The 21,812-nt window shown below is 38.0% G+C and overlaps 1 protein-coding gene across 1 annotated transcript; it reads left to right on the top strand.

The window, feature by feature from the left end:
• Positions 1-16,566: 16,566 nt before the first annotated feature.
• GPR33 (G protein-coupled receptor 33) lies at positions 16,567-21,063 on the top strand. Its single transcript, XM_006191265.2, has 2 exons — positions 16,567-16,707; positions 19,666-21,063. Exon 2 carries the CDS (start codon positions 19,681-19,683, stop codon positions 20,701-20,703), a length of 1,023 nt encoding a protein of 340 aa, XP_006191327.2. The 5' UTR covers positions 16,567-16,707; positions 19,666-19,680; the 3' UTR covers positions 20,704-21,063.
• The last annotated feature ends 749 nt before the right edge of the window (positions 21,064-21,812 follow it).

The following is a 21,812-nucleotide window of genomic DNA, read 5'->3' as shown; positions in this document are numbered from 1 at the left end:
CCAAACCCAAATGGGACCTGCCAGTTGGCACCATCAGCAAGTCAGGAAGAGGATGGATGAAGACAGAAAAATGGTGAGACTGGGTGAGGTAGGGTGGGGCACCATGAAAGAAAATAAGGGAAACAAGGAGATGAGGGGACCCCAAGGATTCACTTCACCTGCTTTCATCCTTTCAATACTTTCTGAGTGCCCACTGGGCCAAATGTTTTGCTAGGCCATAGTGTTTCAAAGATGAATAAAACATAGTTGCAACCTGCCCTGAGGGGGTGGGGGCTGGTAAGAAAAGCAATTGCATTAGAGCTCAATTATACAATTATTAACAAGATATTCTGTGAGTAGAGACAAGGGACATCTAACTGACATCAGAATGGATGTGGTCAGAAACATTTCCAAGAGAACATACACTCATGCTAACTCCCAAAGGACAAAATACAGAACTCCAGGCAAGTGAGACAAAACATAAGCAATGTATAGAAGCATGAAACTGCATGGCTCTTGGTATGCTTTAAGCTGCATGTAACCCTAACTAGGACCTCACGTATCTGCTAGAAGTGAAATGTCATTTGTTCTGGGCCCCATGTGAAATGCAGTTGCCTAAATGGCAAGTTTGCAACCTTCCCTGAACAAGCCTTTATTGTGTAAATCCAGATGTAGTGTTTGTGCTTATACTCTAAGAGAAAACAAAGTTCTTTCTCAGCACAAATAGCATATCATGGTGCATGACTGCAGATGGCAGCTGGTCTGGAGAAGCCAGACACAGCAGCAGATTTGGAGGGCAGAGAAAAGACTTTCATTTCTACTGCCAGGCCTTCTTCAAGCAAGAGAGGAATCAAGCTGATTCAGTATATTGGGTGAATGGTGTGATCAATACATCACTTGCTTTTATGTCTCAATCTTCCTTCATTTAAAGGGCATTTAAATTTGATTTTGTGGGGTTATGTGGTCTAAGCTGTACACAGTGGTGAGTTAGTTTCTCACCCTTTTGCCTCATGGGATACCCTACAGCCACCCTTACATTGCAGCCTGGTTGTAAAGAACTGGAGCGTCTACATCCACTGCCTCTGCTCCCCAAAATCATAAGATCCCATGTGGACCATAACAATATATAAAACGATTCCCATAAACACCAACTGAATGAATATTTAGTAAACAAAAAAGTAATATAATATTTATACTTTACCAAAAGATCTTCTAGGCTACTTTAAAGAAAAAAAAATTTTTTTGCTTTACCCCTAGGCCATAATTTAACGCTTAAATCCTGACTGTGCTTTAAAATCTCATTTTGAATAATTCAAGAGTTTTGGGGAACAACCCATAATGTCACTATGCCAATATAATAGCTAAAGAAGCATTCTCACGAAGTAATACAATAAAATTAATTCACTATGCTTCCAGAAAGGGAATCTACCCTATGTTTAACCTCTCCATACTAAATATGTTACATGACTCACATACACCTATTGATTAAATTTATATCTAGCCAATTGCCACTATTCTCACTGGATTTATGACCTTTAGAATATGTCTACGTAGACATCATAAAGAATATGTATTTCCTATTCTTTGAGGATGGCATTTCCAGACACAGAATAATAGACTACAAGCACAAAATTGGCATCATGTTCAAAATAAAGAGAATATTCAACTGTCTGATTTGTCAAGTATAAACTTATTCTGGTTGTCTGTCAATGAAATGTCAAGGTCTTTAAAATAGGGAATTTTCAAAAAGGAAGTAATATGTATAAATAGACAAAATCTTCAAAGAAAGGTAAATTAGAATAATAATAAAAACATTTTATTAGTAAAAGATGGTTACTGATGATAGGTTGTTTTAGTCTTTCTATCATGTTATGGTGTCAACACTCACCTTTTCTTTGAGGAATTGCCCCTTCTTTATTCCAGTGATCTTGGTGGGACTGACAATCACAGTTGTGCTGTTCCCCCTGCCCTTGGATGAGCATATGCCATAGGCCTGATCCGTCAGAGCCCTTCCCCAGAACTGATATTTGAACAAAAGTGGGAAGTTCTATCTTTCCATTCTTTTCACCGATATGCCAACATAAGCCTGGAGTTGCTAGTTGGACAACTTCTCCATTGTGTGCAAGAAGTCCACTGCCAGTAGGAGAGAAGAGTCCAACAAGTAGAGATAAACAAAGGGGAGACAGCATAAGAAAGAGAAAAAAGGGAAAGGGAAAAAGAAATCAGACCTAATAGTGTCATTGATGCCACTTACTAAGCCGAAAGCTAGTTCAACCCCTGCATTTCCCCTAGTACATGAACCAGTAAATTCCCTTTCTTTGTTTAAACTAGTTTAGGCTAGGTTTTTTAATTTGCAATCAAGATCACCGATACAGTGCCTCTCCAATTTTTAGTGACATTATCCATTATTATGGAAAAATAATTATGCACATATATTACTGTTAGATTGTCTTTTGGTTTCATGTAATAGAAATATGACTATGATTTCTTAACCTAAGTATGGATTAATTTATTCTTGTAACAAGATTTCCAGGGAGGAAGGAGTCCAGAGCTGGTACAGATGTTCAAGATCATCACAAGCTCCTTCTAGCTTCCTGTTCTACCATCTTAACATGTAGCATTCAAAGTTGCAAGAAGGCTGCTCTACTTTCAGTCAGGAGGAAGAAAGGAAGGGAGAAAGGGAAAGGTGCCTGCCAACTGGTTCCTTTTAACTAGTAAAACAAAACTGTTTCTAGAAGCTCCATCCAGCTATGTTCATAAACCAGAACACAGTCATAGGGACATACCCAGCTGCAAAGGAGTCTGAGGAAGTGAGGTTTTTATAACAAGTCACATTGCTACCAAAGAAAGTCTTTTATTAATGAAGATGAGAATGAATATTGAGTAGGCAAGAGCAAGATTTAATTTCAGTGGCCTTATAAGTTGGTACAGCATTTGCAGAAAGCAATTTAGACTAACTATAAAAGTATTCATACCCTGTGATCTAATGGTACTGCCTCTGGGAATTTATTCTGAAATAATTCAAAATATGAAAATCTTACAAAGATATTTATATTGATCTTAAAAATAGAGAAAAGAATCTGTATAACCTCAGTATCCAAAAATAAGAAAATAATTATGAAAATTATAGTAAGTTTGCAGATTGTATATTGTACAAGCATTGAAAATTATAGTTCTTAAGACTATGAAACAATATGGGGGGGACAGTATAGCTCAAGTGGTAGAGTACATGCTTAGCATGAATGAGGTCCTGGGTTCAATCCTCAGTACCCTCTCTAAAAACCTAATCACCTCCCCTCAAAGTAAAATAATTAAATAATAAATTAATATACATATAAAAGAAACAATATGGGGAAATGTTTATGATATAACACTAAGTAAAAAAGCTGACTACCTGACTTTATACACACTAAAGTTTTATATACATTAAAAATTGCAAAGAAAAAAATTACTGAAAGAAGATACACCAAAATATTCACAGTGGTTGTATTAGGCTATTAATGTTATAATTTATTTTTCTCCTTTTCTCTAAGTTACAATAATAATTGTTTCCTTTACTTTAATAATAAATTAATAAGTTAGAACATTTATTTTTAAATCAATTAATTTTATCAGCATATATGTCTATTCTTTGAAGTAGCTTTCAGATATATCAAATATATTCTCTTAAAGTTGGTACTATTCTAGGGTTTTCTAATTGTTCAACATAACACTGGGATCAAAATGGTACGAAATAGATATTTGTTGGTAGATTATTAGATGCTCATTTTTAAGCAGTATTAACAGTCCAAGTTCTCTAGAGAAACAGAATCCATAGGATATATTTTCTAAAAAAATTTTTAATGAAGGTACTGGAGATTGAATACAGGACTGCATACATGCTAAACATGTGCTCTACCACTGAGCTATACCCATTCTTCTCAATAGGATATATTTACAGAGACAGAAAGAGATACAAGAAATTGGCTCATTCAGCCATGGAGGCTGGCAAGTCCAAAATCTGCAGAGCTGATGTCCCCATTTGAGTCTGAAGGCCATGAGGCAGGAAAATTCTCTCTTATTTAGGAAAGGGTCAGCCTTATGTGCTAGTCAGGCCTTCACCTGATTGGTTGAGGCCCACCCACATTATGGAGAGCAACCTGCTTTGCTTAGTTTGCTGTTTTAACCGTTAAATCAGTTAATTAAATCTCATCCAACACCTCATAGAAACACCCAGAATAATGTTTGACCAGATATCTGGGCACTTCATGGCCCAGTCAAGTTGACACATAAAATTAATCATCATAAACAGTTATAGGTCAACCTGAATATATTTCTTCACATGTTGAAAGAGATTTATGTCTTTTAAGATCATCTATCCTTTTCTCTGTTTTATGTTTGTGTAATTATACATTTTGCATTTGTCCAGCAGGACTTTACCATCATGCCTTTGATCATTCTGCTCCCTCCACCTAGAATGCTTTTCCTGTCATTGCCACATTTCTACGTCCTAAGTATCTTTAGGCCCTGCTCAAATGCCACTTCTTTCATGAAGCCTCTCCTGATTCTTCCTGCCTTCACCCCTCTATCCTTGACCACTCCCCACAGAAAAATCCAAATGCAAGTAATTTTTCCTTCTCAACAACTATAGTGAGTGCCCTCCCTCTGCTTTTCTCATGGCATGTCCCACCTCTACCTTGTTTTACAGACTTCTATGAATAGATTTTTTTAGACTATAAATTTCTTGACAAAAGAATTTATGTCCAATTCAGTCTTAAATCTCCTAAATATCTTAAACTGCATAGATGTTCAACATTTGTTTGTTGAATTAACATATTTTATGTATTTTTCTTACAACTAAAGGAGTAAGGACTTTCTTGGATGACGAATAATTCAAAGACATTTTCTAACAAAGTAACGGAGTTAAAGAAATTGTCTCTTGATAAATCCATGTAGTTGAAGATAAACACATCTTTAGCTTTAGAATCTTAAGTCACTTCATAACAAATATGTTCTACATATTTAATCATAATTTAATTGTCACATTCACTTAATGCAGATAGGGAAATTGTTTTGATTGGGGTATTTTTCCTTTACTATCACTTTTCCCACCTTTGAAGTCTGAAGCAGCCAATTCTTTCATTATTCATCCTTACTAGATATGTTTGTTTATTGCACTTACTCTTTGGGCAAAGGTACAAGTTGAACAAAACTATAATTTAGCTGGTCAACCATAGAACATGTCGTTCCTCATGCTTTAGAGGATGTCATATCATCTTCTGTTACATTTCTTTCCACAGGGTCCCACAGAATCAACAGATATCCAACAGCAATAGTACCTGTGAATGCCTTCCTTGAATCCATATTTCACTACAATTAGTACATTTTACTACTGGTATTTAACTAATCTCGCAGATGTGTCAAAATTTTCAAAGCCTTTCTCGTTTCTCCCTCTAGTGGTCAGTAACATTCATTGACATGGAAAACCAGACGGGTCATCTTAAATGGGTGAAAGGTAGTGGCGAACATTAAATTTTGGTATAAGTCAACGTGGAATGTATTCATATGTATGTTCCATAATCTGAATAATATACATTTCTATTTTATACTAATAATTTTTAGACATTCTGTATAATTAATTTCCTATTCAGAAATGGTTTCAGAAACAATTTGGTTTTCATGCCAAAGTACCTGATATATTTGAGTAATAAGTAATTACTAGATAATTTTAATTTTTTTAATGTTTCCTTAATAGGATAATCCTTCCTCCTTTCCCACTTAATTTGCATTGGCTCCTTGCTATTATGTAACATTTTCCCTTTCAATCTCTAATTTCTTGCTTAATAAAACATTAATGAAAAGCTTGTTTAATTAGAAATAAATTTTGAAATTCCATAGTTTTATGACATAACAAGCTGGTCAAATGTGAATGAGATAAAGAGGGAAGATGTGTGTGTAATACTGATTTCAGCAGTGAAACTATGGTCAAGGACTTCTGAATAGAAAAACTTCTCATTTTTTTAAATTTATTAAAATTATAGTGAATCATCTTGAAAGAAATATTGTCAAATATTGTGATTTTAAAAATTGGCCAACTTTGCCAAGATTCACAAAATAGTACTCTTGTTTAAGAATTAAAAAGATCATTTTATTAAAGATAGAGTTACCATATAATTTGTCATCCAAATTAGGACACTTTTGAGGCTGAAAAAGACACTATTAATAATGTGAGACAACAGGTCTAAATTGGGATTGTCCCAGGCAAATTGGAGCAGTTGGTCACTCTAACGATCTCTAATTTATTAAAAACATACATTATTTAATTTATTAAAAACATAAAGCAAATTGTAGTAGTCCTTTTAGGTTATGGTGAGTCATATAAGTTTATTTGCTCTAGGCTAAAGGTATTTCTTCTAAGATAACTCAAGGACCAAAGACCCTAGGTCTTCTGGAACCCTTTTATAGGGTAACCAACTCATCCCAATTTCCCCAAGGCTATCCCGGTTTTAAAACTGAAATTCCTTCATCCCAGAAGCCCCTTAGGTCCAGGCAAACCAGGCAGGTTAGTAACCCTAATACCTTACAGCTACCTGTTAGGAAGATGGCATCTCCTCCATGGCTCTTTAGGTAACGTGGGGCAGTCACGCAACGAAAACCTCTTTTACCAGGAGTGACACAGCTCTTTCCTGACCTCTGACCTAGCTTCAGCCCTCCTCCAACTGCCACAGGGCTCAGCCTTTATCCCTAGGACACTGCTGACCGTGACCCGGGTGCCACAGCACATTTTGCCTCTTGGCACTGTCTTTCTGCTCCCCTACCATTAACAACCCTGCTCCCAATGAGGGGCCACCAATCCACACTCGACTGCATTGCCTGGGACTTTGTATTGCCGTGAAAAGGCTTTCTGCTCTGCTATCTACTCAGAGTTTTACACATTTCACTTTCAGTGCTAAGACTTCATCCTTTACTATGCTTTGTTATGCAGGAAGGAAATGAAGGGCTGTTTTATTCTCAGGAAGAGGTTAATAACATTAGGCCATTCCTTTAGGCATATTAAGTCACAAGTCAAGCTGTCTATGGAAAACTGTTACAGAAATATTCCATGATGTTAGCTCTAAAAAGTTATTGAACCCTAGCCTAGAAAATTTTAAGAATGCATTTCTACGGATGCCAAGAGCACAGTTTTGAAAGGGATTACAACTTTTTTCCCATAAAAAGTAAAATACAAGGACCAAGTGAGACCAACTTTGTCTATTATAGTGGTTGACACATATGGAAATCAGCTCTGTCTGTTAGGGAGGTTGGTTTCCTCTCCAACAAACAATCCACTCATCGTCTCTATTTGATGTCTGACAGGCACCCCAAATTCAACATGAGCAGAACTGAACCCACCGTCTTCCCCACAAACCATCGTTCTCTTTTTCCTTCCTTCTTTTTCTAAATAAACTACATTGCCATCCGGCCAGATGCAGAACCAGAAATTTAGGAGTTACCTCTGGCTCCTCTCTCTCCCTCACCCTCACCCTCACCCTCAGACCCCACCAGTTCTCTATCGAAATGCTTCTCAAACCCACTGCCTTTGCTCTTTCTTCATGACACACATCCTGGTCAGGTCACTATCCTTCGCAAAAGCCCCTTGTAGGTCTCCACTGTTGTCCCTCTCTGATCCATTCTCCACACAACAGGCACATAAATGGTATTACAGGCTGAATCATGTCCCCCAAAATTTGCATGTTGAAACCCTAATCCCCAGTACCTTAGAATGTGACTGCATTTGAGATAGGGTCTCTAAAGAGGTAATTAAAGGATGTTTAACTAGACTTATCGTGTTGCTCTCCATTTTGCACTATATACAAATATCAAATCATTATGCTGTATAACTGAAACTAATATGATGTTATAGGTCAACTACACCTCAATTTTTTAAAAAGTTCTTAAATGCCAAAAAAGAAGTAATTAAGTTAAACTGAGACCATTGTGGTGGGCCCTAATCTAATCTGACTGGTGTCCTTACAAAAAGAGAAAATTTGGATAAGCAAAGAGACACTGGTGGCAAAGACACACAAAGGAAAGACCATATGAAGAGGCAGCAAGAAGGGGGTCACCTGCAAGCTAAAAAAAAAAAAAAGAGGCCTCAGAGGAAAAACCAACCCTACAAGCATCTTGGCCTTGGACTTCTAGCCTGCAAAACTGTGAGAAAATTTAGTTCTGCTTTCTAAGACACCCAGTCTGCAGTGATTTTGTTATGGTAGTCCTAGAAAATTAAAACATGGTATCTTCCCCCTTCCTATCACACTTCAAATGCGGTACAATTAACATGTTCTATGAAGCCCTCCATCATGATTTGGACTTACGCACGTCTCCTGCCTCAGCCGTCTCCCAAGTTCTCTGCCCCCTAGCCTTACTGAACTTCTCTAAGTTCTCAGTCATACCTGGGACCTTCTCACATGGTCTTTTTTGCTGGACATGTCAGTCCCCGACTCTCATTACCCACCTAACTTCAAGTCTCAGGTCAAACGTCACTCCCTCAAGGAAACCTCCCTGACCGCTGGTCTAGGTCAATTTTACCTTTACATCACTAAACACATTTGTCATTATTTGCCTCATACGTCCTGTTTTCCCCCAATTTTCCCCGCTAATTCAGATGCTCCCCCCTAGCTGGACCTCTTCTGTCTTGTTTACTTCTCTATCTACAGTGCCAACACAGTACTTGACACACAGTAAAACTTCAACAAATATTGGTTGACCACTTGACCAGTGCTCTCTTTCATCCTTACAGCTACCTCTGTTGAGGAACTGAGACCTCCTCTGGCTTAGCTGGAGAAGCCACCGGTATAGCACTTAGAAGATGCCGGATATGCCGCCCTCCTCCCAGCAGGCTCTGTCTTCACCAGAACCCACAGGTCAGAGTGTCCTTCTCAGGAGGTGTAGCCTGAAGGAGGGACAGTCAACAGTAGACCTTAAAGTTCCTCTCTTAGCCCCTACCCCAAGGGGTTTAGGAGACAACGTGCAAGCTCAGCCCCTAGGAGCTGTCTCCACCCCAGACCATCTGAGAGCACTCTGTAAAACGGTACTCAGAGAGGGACTATGAACTAACTTAGCAAACACTACGTATAGTGTTTGGAACTGCAGCCAAGATCATTTACAAAAATAATTCTTGGAATGTTAAAGGGAGTATTTTAAAACTAGAAATGTAGCAGGAGGAACACATATTTTCAAACAGGAATCCGGAGCGTTCCTCATGTTCTCATAATCTCACTGAAGTGGGAGGCCATTAGCTGAGTCTTGTTCCATAAGGAAGAGAATAAACACTCCCAGGGTGCTTGAAATGAAGAACTCCACAGAGATGAAAATGAACTTTCTGCTCTGAGAAGCCATCCTTTAAGTTGTTCTTTCCTCTGGGAGCCTCCTGGCCTTCCAGGTGCTGAACCAGTGTAATATACATTTTCTTTCCCTAAAGAGCCTCAATACTCTATGATCTTCCATCAGAGAAAGTCATTGTGACCTATGCACAGACCCTTCCATGCAGACCCTTGAGCCACCTTTGTTCTGGTGCCTCCAGTGTCGTCTGAGACACAGGCGTCCTGGTCCTGATGTACAAGGCAATTCTGTGTGGAGGTCTTGCTTTAAGGCAGCCACAGGCTGCCTGCATGGTGGTGGCTGGCTAGCAGAGGTAGGTGGGAAAAGGTCAGCCAGCAGGCTGATTATATGAAATGCGGAACTCAGCTACATTTATAGTTTAGTTGTTTTTAAATTGCTATATGCCAGCTTTGTTCACATATTTCATCTCATACTAGAACCCTCAAAGTAACCTGCAAGGGACTATTGAATAGCTATTAAAACAATTAGATAGATATTTATATTTATTAACATATTAGTTTATTGAGATCAGAGACCTTTATAACACACTATTAAATGGAAAAAGTTAGCAAACAGGATGCACAGTGGGTCCCATTTTTATAGAAATGTAAAACATAATTTCATGTATACAGCAAAAAAAAAATAGTAAGTTATAAACTTTCTAAAAGCTCTTTAAATAAATAGGAGACATCTGAAACTTAGAGAATCTAAGTGATAGGACTGAGGCTATATTTTATTTAAAAAAAAAATAGTAAAGGCTTTGAATTCAGGTGCATTTGAAGCCAAAGTTCCAAAGCTTTTCTTAGACTTTGTTAAGTTACTTCCTTGGTCACCTCAGTGACCTCAGAGGAATGCTTTATTTATAAAGTAAGAAAATCTACCCTACACTCCCTAATGGTCTCATGAAAATGCTCTGGTAGCCAGTAGCAAACTCCTCCCCTCCAAATCAGGTATAGCCATGATGATTCCTTACTATGTCAATTAAGCCATGGTAGGCCCGAGTTGTCTTAGTTTTTATACTGTCAATGCACAAATTCGGAGAAAAACACCAATGAGTCACATTTGACTATGGCTTTCATAAGAGTACCTTGAAGGATGCAGTTTTATAAGTACATTAAAAGATTCAATTCCATTCCTCTGAGCATCTCTGTACCTTTGATAGTTAGATCATAATCTCAGTCAAGGACCACTTTATTTTGTCCTAAGTTATTTCAGTTACCAGGCAATAGAAATTTCTCATTTCCATCATGAAGATGGAGAAAAAAAGGAACATGATTCATAAGTCAAGAAACTCTGAAATCCAGTCTTTTATTACCTTCTGATAATTGTGTTTTTGAAATAAGGAAAGAAAGAGAGGGCACTGGGATACTGCCTAAGAGAAATAAAAGTAAAATGAGCTGTAAAAAGACTGATTTTGATATTGAAAACTTAAAGAGGATTTCCTGTCCTACTAGCAAACAGTAAGAAATATTTACCTTCAGAAAGCCACCCTTACTAGCTATTCTAAGGTCAAAAAAGTTTGCTAAGAAGGTTGTCATTCCAGTTGTCTAGTTTTCATTAGGAGAGACCTATACTAGGTTTAAAAATTACGTCTCCCACTTGACTCGGAAATATCAAATAATATATGTGGAGGAAAGACAGAAACCATATTAATATTGCCTGTTTCATTTTAGTTTCAACATTCAATACTTAGATGCAAAATATTCTCCTTCTAATATTTATTTATACTAGCAGAATTATTAATAACACACTGTAAAAGAATTCAGCAAACCATACCCTAGACCTGCACTATCCAATATGGCAGCTGCTGAGAACTTGTTTGAAGTGTGGGTAGCTCAAATTAAGATGTGCTTTAAGTGTAAAACACACATCAGATTTTAAAGACAGCACAAAAAAATGTCAACACTTCATCAATAATTTTGTATCAATTATATGTTAAGATGATAATATTTGAATATATCGAGTTAAATAAAATATATCATTAAAATGAATTCTACCTATTTCTTTTTACTTTTTAAATGTGGCTTCTAAAAAAATTGTAATGTGACTTGCATAATATTTCTATTAGATGCCACTGCCTTAGATTTTTCACCTTTCAATAATTACTATGCTGAGTCAGGAGTAAGAGTATCAGAGTTCATTCCTGTCTTCTTGGGATATCTTGAGCTTATAGCTTACCTTAAAAGAGGATCAGAAATGTAAAACCTTAAAACAGAAACAGACTCTTAGACATAGAATACAAACTTGTGGTTGCCAAGGGGGCGGGGTATGGGAAAGCTCAGGCTGGGATTTCAAAATGTAGAATAGATAAACAAGATTATACTGTATAGCACAGGGAAATACATACAAGATCTTGTGGTAGCTCACAGTGAAAAAAAAATGTGACAATGAATATACATATGTTCATGTGCAACTAAAAAATTGTGCTCTTCACTGGAATTTGACACAACATTGTAAAATGTCTGTAACTCAATAAAAAAAAAAAAGAAATGTAAAACCTTTACAGATATGGTCAACAAAATGAAGAGCATGGAACTAATGTGCACATAAGTATATATGCACCTCTTAAATCCTTTCTCTTCCCCCCATCTTCATCACCACTACCTGGTCCAAGCCACCTTAGTCTCTTGCCTGGACTAATATAGTGTTCTTTTGAACAGATGTAACAGATCCTCTTTGATGCCCACCAATCATTCCTTGTTACTACTATGTCAATCCTTGCTAGCTAAACTTCCTGTGCCAGGATCTACTTTTTTTTAACCCCAAAACTTTCTCTGGCAGAAGGATCCCACTCTGCTCATACGTGTGGCAAAGGAAGTACCAAGAAATTAACTTGGAGCATCCCTCAACCAAAAGTTGACAGGAGTTTATGTATAAATACCCACACTCCTGGTGGTCCCTTGGGTGGGGTAACCCAGAAGTTTGTGTTCTACACTATTTCCCAGAGTTCCTAAGTGGGATTAAGTGTTAATGACCCACAGCTATATCTCGTTTAATACTTCACCCCTCATTTGTTCCTGCCCTTCCCTGTCTCTCTTCCCCATCCCTTCCAGGGTTTCCTGAGATCGTTTCACAAACATACTACTTGCTCTAGAATCCTTGTCTCTGGGTCTGCCTCTAGCGAAACCCCAACTGAGATCACTGGTCTTCCCACCTCCACGCTCACTTTTCACCAATCCATTCTTCACCTCAAAAGCCAGGCTATCTTTTAAACTACCACCAACTCCATATCACTTCTTACCTAAAACCTTTCAGTGATCTCCACAGTTCTTAGGATAAAGACCGTCTAATACCTTAGTCTGAAGTTTCTGGATGTCAGTTCCAATGACTGCTTTATACCTGAATTTGCTACGTACACTCTAGAGATCTTACCATCACAGAGAACTGCCACACCTTGAACACTGAAAATTCCAATATCCCACATTCTGACCATATCCTTCTACACTCATACAAACACTGCTGTGCCTGCACCTCCGGCCCCTCAAACGCTCCCTTTCTCTCCCTCTGTCAAAATCATGGTGGTTTTGCATGACCTAGGCCACCAGCTACATCACTGCTACTACTTTCTTATCAGTCCTCTAAACTCTGCTGGCCTCCTCTCTTAGTAATACTAGCTTAGAAACCATCAGCTAAGAATATTTTAACAATCTGCTTCTTCTTCTATACCCAAGCTGGGAGGAAATGTAACAGAGCAAGCTGCTCAGAATTTTTAATTTGCACAATGAGGTATTTTTTCCCCATTCCTGGGAGGGTAGACCCACAAATAAGTGATCCCTAATCTCAAATAGACCCTTAACACAGCTCAACAATATTTATGTGCCTTTTACTGCTTCCATATGAAATTCTAAATTTTCATAATTTTCCATCATCCTTCCTCTGTTCACTTTCAGTAGATTACCTTGGGCCTGAGTTTGCAGAGAAACAAACCTATCCAGTGCCTTGACTCTATCATCCTACAAAAATCCCATCTATCCACCTATACTCCAAAGCCCAACTTTTCTTCTCCAAGACTGAACCTGAATCCAAGTCCTTTCATAATCAAGATATAGACCAACTTCCCAGCCTCACCTGCCTCTCCTCCAGATACATCCTACCTGCAGTTCCCAGAATGCTATCCAGGCATGGAGAAGATCTGGAGTCTGATGTGGAGGGTCTTATCCAATAAGTCTGGGAGCAGACAGAACCCAAGAGACAGTCTCCTGAATAAAGCTGAATTCCTGTTTCTAGGAGTGCTGTCACAATAAGGACCCAGCCAAGGAGAAGAATGCAAGCCATAAACCATAAAATGAAGTTGAAAAGTCACAAGCCAAAGATTCTAATAAATGGGGAAACCCAGTTGAGATAGCAAGAGCAGACAAGAAGTAGAAAAGGGTTAATATGGAGGAAATAGACATGGAGCAAGAAGTGAATTAGGGCAGGATAATTCTATTCTGTTAACCACTGCACACTTGGCACCTTTAGGTCATTCCGATCCCATCAAATGTCACCCACTGAAAGGCCTTTCCCAACAGCCCCCTGTACAATAGCCACTTAGTTATTATAACATTTCCATGTGTTGGCACTCTGCATAGTACTGTGCGTGCTAGCTGATATTTCTTTAATTACTAGTTTCTTGTCCATCTCTCCCCATTAGAATAAAAGCTCCAAGAGAACAAAGCTCTTCTCATTTCTTCTTTATCCCCAGTGGCAAGAACAGTCCTTGGTAAATGTCAGATAAATGAATTAAATCTCAGGAATACTCTGCATCTTTTTAAAGACCTCCAAAGGATTCTGACTTCAACCAGAATGCAAACCACTGGGCTAATATGGTTGTTCCTCCCATACCGGGACTGGAAGGTGGTGAGAAGTGGTCTTGAAAAGTGCAGAACCAGCCAGACAAATGAAGCATCACTTTCTTTTGCTAGGCCTTTAAGCATACTGTTTCCAAGGCCTAGAATTTTCTCTCCTCAACTCCTCCTAACCTATTCTGTTCTTTTAATAACTATAAACACTAAAGATATTATTTTGAATTATTTACTTTGCTTTCCTTACTCTCGAGCACTCTCTGGTTTACATTAGATACTCAAGAAATGTTTCTCGAACTGCACTGCTCAGAGATTTGCTCCAGGCCACTGGGCTTGCTGGTATTCTCTGATACAACTTACATATTGATGTAGCTAACATTTATTTAACTCCCACCATGGGCCGGGTACTGTGCTAAATCCTTACTTACAGTATCTCATTTAATCCTCAAAAGACTACTGCAAGAGAGATGTTTTCTTTCTTTTTTTTTTTTACATTTACAAATGTGGAAACTGAAGCTCTGAGAAGTATATACGGTAGGTAACAGTTCGGGTTTTCTTTTCTATCCTACGCTGTCTTTTGCAATCAGTATAGTGCCTATGAGCAGTGCATCAGTATTTTTAGTGTACATTTTTTTCTGCCCCCATCTCTTTTATTAGCTACTAATGGAATCTAGGACAAGGTCTCAAATATCTCAACAGGTCCTCATCTCTTCACCTAATAGAATCAGGAATTAGATGGAGTTAACTCCTTGGTTTCCTCCAGCTCTAAAAATTATATGCATCTCTGAGTTCCTAGACTTTCAAGCATTTGATTCTGCAACACCATATGCTTCTGCATTTCTATATATTTCATATTGTGATCACATCAAAACAACATAAAACAGTTTCCATTTCCGTGAGTTCTTCTCTTGAAGCCACCTGACTTATTTGAAATATGAAAAGTGAAATGAATGTAGTCATATCACCAAAGCCATAAAAGAGAAGTTACTTTCTCGAACAGTCTGCATCTTTCCCAACAGCGTTAGTATCATTGGTTTAATTACCTGTTAGATAAAAACACTCACTAATGAGAGCATTTCTGGGTATGGAAGAATGAAATTTTAGGCTATCCAATGGTGGTACTAACCCTTGTGCATATTTTGGTGGGGGTGGGGAACTAAATATTTGTCCCTAATATAGTTATTATTTATGAATTTTACTAATTGTACAGTTTGGAAATATAGAGTGGAAGGGGGGAGGAGGAAGAACATGGTCCAAATCCCTTTTTGTATTAATGAAATAGTACAGGGCAGTGGAAGGAGCCCTTGGTTCTTCTCTTGGTAAAAATCTACTGTGAATCACTTAACCTCTCTGTTTCTCAGTTTGCTAAGCTTCAGAATTAGTGGGTTTGGATCAAATAATACCTCAGATTGTTCCAAATCCAAATCGTACTAAAGGGTATGAAAACCTGGCAAGAAATTGTTTTTAAAAGGCAGCAGCAAATTTGAAAACTTATCTTTAGCCTGAAGCAAAGAAAATCAGTTCTCAGGTTGGAGGTCATAGCCCCAGAGGAATTAAGAACTAAAATGTAAGCCTGTTTTTTAATAAGGCTACAGCAGCAATGAAAGTCTTAAAATTCTAAGTGTAACACAAATAACTGATTCCTGAGCTTCACCACTGAAGCCACACAGAAGTTTTGATGTATTTTCTCCACCAGCGCTGCAGAGATGAAGAGAAAAGCAAGTAGGAAAGAAATCAGGACACTGAGGTCAGTCAGCACAGAGGCTGATCCTAAGAAATTTCAGAGGTGGATTAGAGAGAGGGAAATTGAAAATGTAGGGTTCAGTCAGTTCATAAATGCAGGGTTTTCTTATAATGTGGTTGTCTTTTAGGATATACGGTAACAAATTCTGTGTTCTTTCCAATCATTCTCAACAGTTTGGACAAATGTAAATCATTCTGTCTATCAGTCTTCATCTTTCCAAACCAAACAGTATGAATCTTCGGCCTCTCATTATACATTCCATTTTACTGTGAAACTTGGTGTTTAGGTTTCCTTTCTGACCATTTTCTCTGTAGCAGGATTAGGTAGCTCATTTCCAGATTCTATTTTTCCCATGCTTGATATTTACCACTTCCCTATGTACTCAGCATCATGCATCCACATGTTAATAAACACACTAGAATCCAGGCAGAGTGGATGCCGGGGTGGGATGACCAAATATGAGAAGTTAATTTAATCTAATCTATGTTTTAACACTTGAAACGAGCTATATTAAGGAATGACAAAAATGAAACAGAATAACTTAAATAGAATAACTTTGTTTATGGAACTTTAAAAATCTTTCCTTAAAATGGAGAAATGATTTGAAGAAGTGCTTATCTCTCTACTTCCACCTCGACAGCATACATTCCACAGAAAAAGGAACAGAGAACCGGCAAGAAGAACTCACTGAATATTTAAATAGTAGGTTCAAGGTTGGGCAGTAGCATTGGCAAGAAGAAAGGTAGATGAAATGAAGGCAGAGTGTCACTGACTTCTGCCTCTGTCCCTAGAGAGAAGACTGCTGATACAGAGTCCCTCTGGTCTTCCCAAGACTACCTGGCATGAAGATATAACTCCAAGGTAAGCTTCCCAAGGTTTACCCTAGAGCTGTCATCTGAATAGATGCTCTAGGCTTACTCTGGATCAGCTTCCCGAGGTCCTGTGTCCTGGTCCCCTTCCCCACAGTAGCTCAGTGTCCCCAAGCAGAGGTGGGATTTTCCTGAAAGCCATTTGTGCCAAAGATATCACTATAGCAAGGCCTCAAAATAACTCTAAATCTGAGAGCTTCTGCCCTAATAGATGAATATTGAGATTTTTTTTGCAGAAATCCCTGGTGGTACACCAAAATTCAGTAGGGGGCTTTGGGGAGGAAAGAAATATGGCATTAAAAGGGCAAAATAAGGCTCTTGCTAGCCTTAATATAAAAGCTGAGCAAACTAAACAGGTAAAAAGTTATTGAGTACTTAATATGTGCCATGAAGGGAGCTAAGTGATTCATATACATTATCTAATTCAGTCCTTATAAAAAGTCATTGAGGTTTAGAAGGTGAGAGAAGCTCCGAGTTAAGAGTCCAAAATCACAGAACTGGTGAGAGGTAGGATCAAAATCCAGTTCTGTGGGATGCCAGAGCCCAGTTCTGCCCCACTAATTATATTCAAGGACTTTGAAGCCGTTTTAAAAGATGTTTAAGGATGAAGATATCTCCTGGCTCTGTGCAATAAAGCAAAGTTTCTAGGACACTATATGCTGTTCAGAACCTCTACCAATGTTAATTTTGCTCAAGTCCTGTATTTCTATAAGCCCTTCTAGAGCTCAGCCAAACAATTAAAAAAAAATCTTCCTTATAATTCAGTTTCTCATATGCACATACACACAGAGACCACACACGCACAGAGAGACATATAAACACCACACATACACATACGACACAGATACATATCCACAGACTGCAGAGACCACACACAAATACACCCCATGTGCAAAGATCATAGACACACACACACACACCACTCCACACACACCCCATGATTTCAAACACCCACTACAGAGACAAAACACCACAGAGACACACACCATATATGAACATACATACACACAAATGCACCACAGATGTATAGACAGACCACAGACACACACACACACATAGAAGCACACAGGCCACGTGCACACAGAATCAGAAATCCTCCATGGGATTTTGTGTCTCCTTGTCTACTCATGCACCAATATCGATCCAGTTTCCACCGAAGTCATCTTCTCATTCATGTCTCACCTACTGTTGCTGGTCTCTTCTCTCCATCCCACTCCTTCCCAAATAAAGAACACAAGCTCTTTTCTTTCCATACCCTAGAGCAAACAACAACACCAGAAAGTTGTGGTTAATGAAGAGAAGGAACATCACAACAAGTAAATGGATTTAAACTGAATATTAGACATTCCTCATTTTAAATCCCTGTGTCATCTTTGCTTCTCAGAATCTCTCTTTGACCATATCTCTGACGCCTAACCTCTTGTCATGTTTTCCTGTGGCTACTCTCTGAAGACCATCCTCACTCCTCCTCCCTCCCCTCACAGTCCCAGGACCTGCACACAGCCTCTTTCTCAAGTCCCCACTTGCCATTGCCTATCCATTCCATGTCCCAAGATTTCACATTTTCATCCCAAAGCAGACTACTAAGGTATCTTCCTGAAGAGAGCTATTTTTCTATTTGGGGGGAAATTTTGGCAACTCCCTTAGAAGGCAGAATTAAGGCAATTGTGGTTTTAACAGCCATTATTTTATTTCTTCTCCCTATATATTCTTTTTTTTTCCTGGGGGAAGTAATTAGGTTTATTTATTTATTTGGTTTTTCATTGGAGGTACAGGGGATTGAACCCAGGACCTTGTGTATGCTAAGTATGCACTCTACTACTGAGCTATACCCTCCCCTTCTTCTCTCCATATATTCTTCGAATGTTTTTGCTTAGTGGAAAAAAATTATTTGTAATTTCCATTGATTTATTCAATTTATCAAAAACTAATTTGTTGATTTGACTCTGTTATAACAGCTATTTTCCAAAACATTCTCAGGTTTATATTTTCAATACTATAGGAATAATTATTCCAGAAATGGGATATTTGGGGTAATCAAATACTCTGATTCATGGAGCATTATCAAAATACTAAACATGAATTACCAAGTTTCAAAGAAGTAACATAAAACACTGGTAGGGTTCTCCACCTGTCACAATGGAGGTATGGTAGGAGATCTTGATGAATAAGAAATGCAACTCCTGTAAGCCTCATTTTCTCCTCTGTTTAAATATTCACCAATGTGTGGAGAAAAAAAGAAATTCTTTTTACTTAAAGCTCCTCGCGTACAAATACTGGATAAATATCAGTTCCTTGGCTTCTCCCTCTCTTTCTCCTCCCCAAGTAAGTAAGAACTGTTACTATATCCTACAGAAATACACTTTCCTCTTTCATTGATGATTCTGAAGACACATCACAACCTGACAGTGCTGTAGGGCTCCCAGTTCTTGCTGTTATGTGCTGAGTGTTAAAATATTAGATAACAGCATTTACTATATGTAATTAGCTCATGGGAGAAATCTTAGTTCCCCATGATTACTGATTTGCAGCCATTGCTGTTTTTTTTGTTACTCATTTTCATTAGCAACATTGCCCTAACCAAGTCTTAGTCAAGTAAAACTGATTCTACATCACCTTATTCAAGAATTTTGCCCATCAAGAAGGGTCAGACTTCTGGTTAATGCCTAAATAGATTTTTAGCGTCCTAAATTACTTAACAAAATTAAAATATCCCAAACTTTATTTGTTTCACATTAATTTCATTGCCTCTGTAGTATTTGTATTTTTGATGCTCAAACTGAGCTTAATTCCTCACACAAAATAAGTGAAAAATATCTGATTTGTATTATCATAGAAATACTATGCTTGCCACTTTTAAAATAGTTATTTTGACTTACATGCAAAAATTATTATTTAATTGCAATGTTTAACCTTTTCTTTTGCTTCTTTTTCATTATTTTTTTTTCAGTTTCTCATTCCAATTATGGATCTTACCAACTCTACTGATTACCTGCTCAATGTCTCTACTTCAATAAGAAACAACAATCACTTTCCAACTCCTGCCTCAAAAGTAATTGTTATGCTTCTTTTGTCCATGACGTTTATAATTGGCACTATCACCGATGGTCTCTACCTCTGGGTGCTAAAATTCAAAATGAAAAAGACTGTCAATACTCTCTTGTTTTTTCATCTCATTCTCTCCTATTTTATTTCAGTATTGTTTTTGCCATTTCTGGCCATCTCCTACGTTCAGGACAATCACTGGAGCTTTGGAATGGCCATGTGCAAGATCTTTAACAGCACTTTGTCTGTAGGGATGTTCGCCTCTGTTTTCTTCCTCTCGGCCATCAGTGTGGATCGTTATCTTCTCACCCTTCACCCGGTGTGGTCACAGCTGCACCGAACCCCACGTTGGGCTTCCAGAGTCATCCTGGGAGTCTGGATCTCTGCCATTGCCCTCAGCATGCCCTATTTGGTTTTCAGGGAGACACGTGATGACCATAATGGGACAGTGACCTGCCAAAATAACTATGCTGTGTCTCCTAACTGGGAAAGCAAAAAGATGCAAACATTAAGGAAATGGATTCATGTAGCCTGTTTCAGCAGCCGCTTCTTACTGGGCTTCCTTCTGCCTTTCTTCATCATCACCTTTTGTTATGAAAGAGTTGCCAGAAAGATGAAAGAGAGGGGCGTGTTCAAATCCAGCAAGCCCTTCAAAGTCATGATGACCGCCATTATCTCTTTCTTTGTGTGTTGGATGCCCTACCATGTATTCCAAGGCCTAAGTGTCACTAAGAACCAGCCACTACTCTTGCAGTTGGTTCTGATACTCACAGTGATAACTACTTCTTTCAATAATGTCTTTTCTCCCACACTCTACCTATTTATCGGAGAGAACTTCAGAAAGGTTTTCAAGATGTCTGTTCTTGCTCTTTTTGAGTCGACATTCAGTGAGGATTCTTCAGCAGAAAGGACACAAAACTTAAATTCTGAAGCCTACATTTAAATTCTGGATCCCAGAGCAAACAATGGACTCAGTCAATTAGACCACCAGAGATATACCCTCAGCTTTTGTATAATATAGTTTCTGTATTAGAGGGACACCTGGGCTATACTATAGTTAGATCTATGAAAGTTATAAGGGCTGTAAAAAAGCAAGCAATGGGTGATGCTACAAATGTGATTTTTTTTTTTTTACTTTTGCTGCAGTAAAATATATATAACATAAAATTTACCATTTTCACCATGTTTAAGCGTACATTTTAGTAGCAATATCTAAATTCACAGTATTTTGCAGTCATCACCCTTAGTTCCAAAAATTTTAATCACTGAAAGAGGAACTGTGTCCTCATTCCCCCATTCCCTCAACCCCCTCATATCCTCTAATCTGCTTTCTACCTCTATGAAATTGCTATTCTAGATAGACCATGTAAGTGAAGCATACAACAGTTCTCCTTTTGTGTCTCCTTTTGTGTCTGGCTTTTCACTTAGCATAATGTTTTCAAGGTTCATCCATGTTGTAACATGTATCATAACTTCATTCTTTTTATGGCTAAATAATATTCCATTATATGTATATACCACACTTTGTTTACCCATTCTTCTCTTTAGAGACATTTGGGTTATTCCCAACTTTTGGCAACTGTAAATAATGCTATTATGAACACTGGTGTACAAGTACCTGTTTGACTCTTTGTTTTCTTTTATTTTGAATTATTTTGAATTGCTGGGTGGTAAGGCAATTCTATGTTTAACTTTTTGAGGAATTGCCACTTTTTTCCACAGCAGCTGCACCACTACACCACATTGTATTCCCATCAGGAATGTACAAAAGTTCCAGTTTCTTCACACCCTCATTGACATTTATTATTTTCACTTTTTTTTTCAACTGTAGCAAATGTGATTCTTAACCTTTGATTTTTGAGTCTATAGGAATATCAATTTCTGAATATCAGTAGTATCCACTGATCTGAATTTTCTGTCACAGAATTTCCTAGCAAATAGACATTTGAACCAAGATCCTTCTTTACTGAGATATCATCTAAATTATTTAATTGGTAAAGATAAAATTTAACATGGAGATGACAAGGCACTCATCTTGTTATCTCCATGTTA

This window comes from Camelus ferus, chromosome 6 (assembly GCF_009834535.1).
Source record: "Camelus ferus isolate YT-003-E chromosome 6, BCGSAC_Cfer_1.0, whole genome shotgun sequence".
NCBI lineage: Eukaryota > Metazoa > Chordata > Mammalia > Artiodactyla > Camelidae > Camelus > Camelus ferus.
Note: the sequence above shows the minus strand (reverse complement) of the source record. Positions and strands in the feature narration are given on the sequence as shown.